Source organism: Pelmatolapia mariae, linkage group LG13 (genome assembly GCF_036321145.2).
Source record: "Pelmatolapia mariae isolate MD_Pm_ZW linkage group LG13, Pm_UMD_F_2, whole genome shotgun sequence".
NCBI classification, from domain to species: domain Eukaryota; kingdom Metazoa; phylum Chordata; class Actinopteri; order Cichliformes; family Cichlidae; genus Pelmatolapia; species Pelmatolapia mariae.
Window position 1 is genome coordinate 13,886,993 of NC_086238.1, and position 6,427 is coordinate 13,893,419.

General features: G+C 39.0%; 1 protein-coding gene across 1 annotated transcript in view; it reads left to right on the top strand.

The window, feature by feature from the left end:
* Positions 1–6,427, top strand: part of LOC134640357 (collagen alpha-1(XIX) chain) — a 100,476-nt gene extending 94,049 nt beyond the window's left edge. The window contains exon 53 of the mRNA XM_063492094.1: positions 3,209–6,427. Coding sequence (XP_063348164.1) covers positions 3,209–3,309 — 101 coding nt within the window. The 3' untranslated portion in view covers positions 3,310–6,427. The remainder of the gene's footprint in view (positions 1–3,208) is intronic.

Here is a 6,427-nt window from a genome sequence, read left to right on the forward strand (position 1 = left end):
GTTTTATGGACTGCAGAGTTACTGTTTTTGTTCCCCTTCACCTCTATCAACATTGTTTCAAGCCACAGTCATCAACTGGATTTAGCATAGCTCATTATATACTGATTGCCTCTTTTGACACAGTCCTGCGTTTTCAGACAAGAAAGTGTTTTAATTGAAACCTCTCACTAACTATCAGCCATATACTAATAAAATGGCAGGAACTATGCTATTTGCACCTATGTATGAGGGCACTTCTGAAAATTACCCTCCTCGTGTTTTAATTATACCGCAGGCATTAAAATGATCAGGAAGAATAACCATTACATTGACCACCCCCCTTTCGCCATTATTTATCAGGCTTTTTTTTGCTGCCCCCAAGAAGGAAAGAAATGTGCCAGGGCTGAGTCAAGTCTCCAACCTTTAATTCTATTTCAGCCTTCATTTGGTTTCTCAGCATGTTAGAGTCAACTTGGCTTCTAGATTGCATTATGTTCTCAAAAAACCCCTGTGCTCCTGCAACATAAATAGGACCCCAATAGAGGATGAATTTGGCGGTGGCAGAAAATGACTTCCGCTCTATAAAATGAACTGCTTGGTGTTGCCGTGAACAAAAGGAGACAAACCAAGATGTCAGCATGTCCTTTGTCGTGCAAAATAACTAAAAAAAAAAAAAAAAACCTCACCATATCTTGATGGAAGATCAGAAGTGGGGTTAACTTGCTGATTTTCAGCCTGTGACTGTAGGAGTGTATGTATGTGCATAATGCATGTGCAGGGGAAAGATATCTTGGCTGTAGCTCCACTGGAGAGGACAAATCACAGCTTTTGAAAGACATCATCTCTGTAGGCACACAGTTATAAGAAGCACCTGCAGCTCAACTGGTGGGGGTTAGAGTTAAGCTGTAGTCACGTCTCGGGAAGACTTTGAAAGTGCTTAAACTAACTGCTATCAACGAGCTGGCCCACTCCTCTGGTTTTCCTGGCGGTATTCTTGACACTAGCCGTACATAGAGCAGGTTCCCCTCAGACTCCGACTGGGATATGTGAGTCACATAAATGAAATTTGCACAACTTTGATTTATCAGTTATAATATAATAAATATATAAAATAAAGGGTAAGAAATCTGTCTGGCAGGCTCCACAGGTTGATGAATCAAGGCACTTCTAATCAATCAGTATTTTCAAGTTGTTGTTGGTTTTTTTTTTGAGAAGTGACCTCATACTGTAGTTGCTATCTTTGCCCCCACGTGTTCGTTCCCTGATGTGCTCTGATGGTAATTAGACCTGAAGGTGCTGCCATTGGAGTGCATTAGTTCTGAATTGTGGCAAATTAGCAGGGTAAAACTATCAGCTGTACAAAGCCACTTAAACTTGTTGTATTAACAAAGAGAATTAACAAACTGGAACATAAGGTACTTTAGATGATTAGGGTTTTTTTTTCCTGTATCTTTCCACCGCCACAATACTGTGGATAGTTTGTCTGAGCACTTAAGCAGTAGATGGATGTGGCTCTGATGGAAAGGGCAAGTTGTGTTTTCGCAGGGAGGTAAGGGACAAGGCACTACCTGCAATTCTCTTTGTACAAACTATAGTGGAGGCAAGGCTCCCTCGAGCTGTGAATGGGTTGACTGATGTAATGGACACTCCTGTGGCAGGACTGCAGTGGAGGGCTTTTTTTGTTTTTGTCTCTTGTCTTTTTTTGCAGGCTTTCTGAGAAAGAAGGTGTTATTCTTGGTGTTGTTTTTGTATATGAACAATATATGAGAGACCATGAAGCAATGCAGACCGCTTTGACACTTCAGCAAGCTGTTGCTAAGTAACATGAGATACTAATGTCTCATCGGCCGCGATGACCTCACCATATCAGAGAGCGAGAATGTGTTCTTCCTCTCTCCTCCATTCTCATTACAGAGAAACTGGAGAATTCATTAATTGTAAATGAGATGTCCTCAGTTCTGAATGATCCTCCAATGCAGCTATATAGTGATCTATTGATACTCACTGCAGTCCCACTTTGCATTACATCAGAGGAGCATTTCTCAATTAAATGAAAGTAAAGAAGAACTGCGACTGTAATTACAGACTGATTTTTTAAATTGATTTTAAAACTAAACAAATTAAATACAATTTAAAATGTTCTAAAATAAAAAGACCGTGTAGAAGCTGCACCTAATGTTTGTTTTTTATTTTTAATTAGCCTTGCAATTAGTCTTTCACACTTTGAGAAACTGGAAGCAGCAAACCTTAGAATGGCTGACTCATTTTCTGTTGATCAAATATTGACTAAATTAACTAAGCAGGAAATTTTATCTCTTGTGCTTTGAAATGCTGATGAATAATTCTCAATAGGAACTGTCGTCTGCTTGACACTTGATTTCAAAGACACTGGTATTGGTTTATAAAAAATGTATACAAACAGTATTGAGACTGTCAGAACTTACATTTACATTTATGTCTGCTAACAAACTAAAGGTAAAAATCTGCCTGGTTCTTGTTTTAATTCTTCTAAACATGTGTACAAAGGTAACACTACCCTATTAGGATACATTGGCTAACCTTTTTGCTTGTAACTTATGTGAAGAATAAAATGCATTTAAGTAAAATAAGAATACACAATTCCCCGATGCTTATTTCCAGTGGTGAATTCAATTTAGGACTTGCAATACATTCACGATAATAAAGAAAAAGGCCCTGCTAGCCAGCCCGCTCGTTAGTCGAAGGAAATGGGAAAATGCAACTTTAACAAGAAATGGCTTGAGAATAGTGATTTATCTTGGTGGTTAAAGCTGGCGGCTGGAAATACTTACAAAGCAGATTGCTCTGTGAATGGAAGGGGTTTCTTTGTCTTTGTTTTAACATTAATAAACATATTTGTACATGTGTTTGTACAATGAATTTATCTTACCTCACTGCTAATTTTTAACTCGTGTAGCTTTGTTTACTTGGAGATAGTATACTTTTAATACTCCGTGCAATTTCGAGGTCCGTGTGAGTGGTGAGAGCGGGACTTCCAGGCGATGATCTAAATGTAGCAGAAGCACTGTAATGTTCACAGCTGGCTACTCTCCATTTGTAATTCTGTACAGCTCGCCTGTATGGACAGTGAATGGCTGTGAGTGTTTGTGAGGGGAACATGTGCCTGCTTTATCACTAATTGAAAGCTCTTCTGAATGATGATAAAGTGCAGCCTGGTGCCGTAATTAATGCACTCTAATTCTCTGTGAAGGCCCACCTGGGATCTCTTCTCGGGGCCCTCCTGGCTCTCCAGGGCCCCGTGGACCCCCCGGTACTTGCGACCCCAGCAACTGTCTTCTTCCATCTTTGTGAGCCCAGCAGAGGGGTTTGAGCTATTACGAAGACAGCCATCCGGCTCTGAGCTCAGTGCTGCAGCCACACAGCAGGGGAAGTCAGAGAGACTCACCGCTGACCTCTTTTTTTTTTTCACTTTACTAAAACACTCAGATGCTGTCTGGGTTTTGTTTTTCTGGGATTGCTGTTGGGTTTGTTTTGAATACAGCTGAAATCTCTTTGCAATGCAGTACTTTTAAGTTATTTTCCTTTTTTGAAATTTCATATCCTCTACTGTGACGTGATGCATTCCTTGTCAACTCTCATGTCTTTCAAGACCATGAAATGACTCCTGTCTGAAAAAAAACCACCATCTTAATTATGCGTTTGCCTCTTTAATGGGCATGTCTATGCACTCTTCTGTTCGCACTCAGATAAGCTGTTGTGCCAACCGAAGGTACATCTCATGTTTCTGTGTTCTCGTGCGTGTTTGCACGAGTTTCTGTGTGTTTGAGGAACAGATTAGCTGAGCGAATGTACTTATTGTACGTGTAGGTGTGAGAAAATAGCAGATTTATGAAGCGCCTTATGTAACCAAAGTGCAGCCAACGTGTCTGATATAGAAATTATTTATTTTAAGCCGCATTCTGCAAGAATGTATTTTCAAAATGGTAATAATGAATGTACGAAATGTAGCATGAATATTGAGTAACGTTATTACTAGAAAGTGGATTTTCGGATTACCCATAATCCCAATGGAGTCGCTGGTGACATGTTTGCGTCGTGTACAATGATCACTTTTAAAAGAAGCTGCCGTATAATTGTCGGTTAACGCGTCTTCCAGTTTTCTGCAAGTCACGAGTAGTTAACTGAGCGCTCGTCAGCGAGGATTGCCAAAGCTTTTGTAAGACAAAACCAACAAACAGCTCAGTGATACTGTTTGTCTGGAGCTTCTTTTTTTAGCCTTTTACATCATTTTTTTCCACATGAAATGAATGTAATTTAAATGGCGTTTGTGTTCAGTGATTGTAGCGTGACCCTTCATTTACCTTTACTGTGGAGTTAATCTGTAAATATTGTGTATTTTCAATTTTTTTTTTGTTTTTCCTTTTCATTTTTCTTGTGTAATGGGGTGCGTTAAGGGACCTGAAAACATCATTTTCATCCATTTTTTGTCATTGTAACAACACGTTAAGGTTCTCTCCTGTCACACAGTGCTGCAAATTATTAACACATATTGTTTACAAGGTGTCGTGTATGACAATTCCTCTGGTTTTTATGTATATTTTTGATTTTCAGTAACACAAAGGAGATCAGAATACTACACTACAGCTAACAGACGCATCAAACTTTTCATGTACTTGAACTTTCTTGTAATCGCACCGTGGTGTTTTTAACAGTTGGGTTTCAGGGAGCTTTGAGACTGGAGTTTCGATTTATTTATGTGCTATGAATTTTCTGAAACCTTTGAAACCTGTGCATTAAACAGGCCATGTAACTGTAGTGTAGATCTTGTGCAGAAACACACATTTTAAGAACTTAAGTACGCTAAGGATGACGAAATGTTTTTAAAAATCCAGCATTTACACATTGGATTTTAGTTTATTCACTTCTTTAAAAAGTTTTTGTTCTTTCAAACTTTATAATCTCACTAAACAATAACTTTTTTGTGTAGAAGAAAAAGATAATTAGCCTGTAGTGTATATTGGTTTCCTCAGGTTTTCATTTTGAGCTCTGTTTAATTAGAGCTTGATGCAAAGGCTTTAATTTTACTTTTAAAGAGTCCTGCTGTGATTCATGTTTGAAACGTTCTGTGTGTGTATCTGAAATTTTGTGACATTAAGAGCTCGGTTCTTTCTGTCTTTCCTTTAAGATCTGCTGTTTGACACTTTTTTCCCTTTGTACTTCACAGTCATTATTCTTCTCTTATACATGTAAATTTTAACTCACATCTTACAGAGTATCTGGAGAGCTTTTTTTCCCCCTTTTTTACATTTTTCTCAGCATGCCAGCTTGGTTTTATCTCTGCTAAATTTTATCAGACTGAGTGGGTTTAATTTTAGAGGAGTACTGAATCAAACGCTTGCCACAAACTTCATTTGTGAGTTGAAAGAGCCCCCTGCTGGACATGTATTTCATTGCTTTTCTAATGTGAATGGGAAACTATTATTCTTTGCTTTTGTAGGCCACATAAAATCCCCTCCTTCTAGGGGCTCCTGTCCTTTCATCAAAGTAATTTTCATATTCGGTTTTAATGGGTTCCCGTCAGAGACAATAACACTGACCTTGATGAGATTCAAATGAGACAGCATCAGCAAACGAATGTGACCTAAACTTTTTCAGCGTGCTGATGAGAGCACCTCCCTCCATATATTGAATTTAGCTTCAATTGATATTAATGTGCACCAGTTTGTGGCTTCAGTTTAGCTAAACAGCATAATAAGTAGGGAGGACACAAATTGGCTGCTGATGACACGGCTCACTTCACTAGAAATTTGAAACCATTCATATTACTCCAATTGTTCTAAGTGGAAAATGTCAGATGAAAGGAAACTCGTGGACGGAGTCATTGAAGGTTGAAGCGTCCTAAAACAATAACACCGCTTTCATACGTGCACGTGTTTCTTTCTTTTTTCCCTCTTTTTTTTTTGCATATTCTCTCCAGTAATGTAAGTCGATCCGGTTGCCACATGTGATCTAATCTTGTAAGCAAAGCCTGTAATGAGATGTAATATGTAGCAGACTCTCAGCGTGGTCCCTAGGATTAAAAATGTCTGCCTGCTGGTCTCAGTGAAACTGATCTCTGCTCTTTTATAAGCTCATGTTGTGCCGTGTGACTTCAATGTTTGTTCTTTGTTTGAACACCTACCTCAGTCTTGGTTTACCACAACTACATGATTAGATTTTTTGTTGTTGTTGTTGGGGGGGAGATACCAAAACAACTGTTGCCTTTTAACTGAAAAAGCAAATGAAGCCTCATGTCTATGTAAAGACACACATATTGCAGTCCTGTTATCAGCTGACGTGCTGACAGAGAACAGGCGCAGTGATGTTCCTGTTGTTGGGGGAGTGTAAGAGGGAGTGGGGGGGTGGGTGGTTACCAGGCATCAGAGGTTATACTTTACAGCCTTCTTTGCAGCTTCTTTCATTTACACTG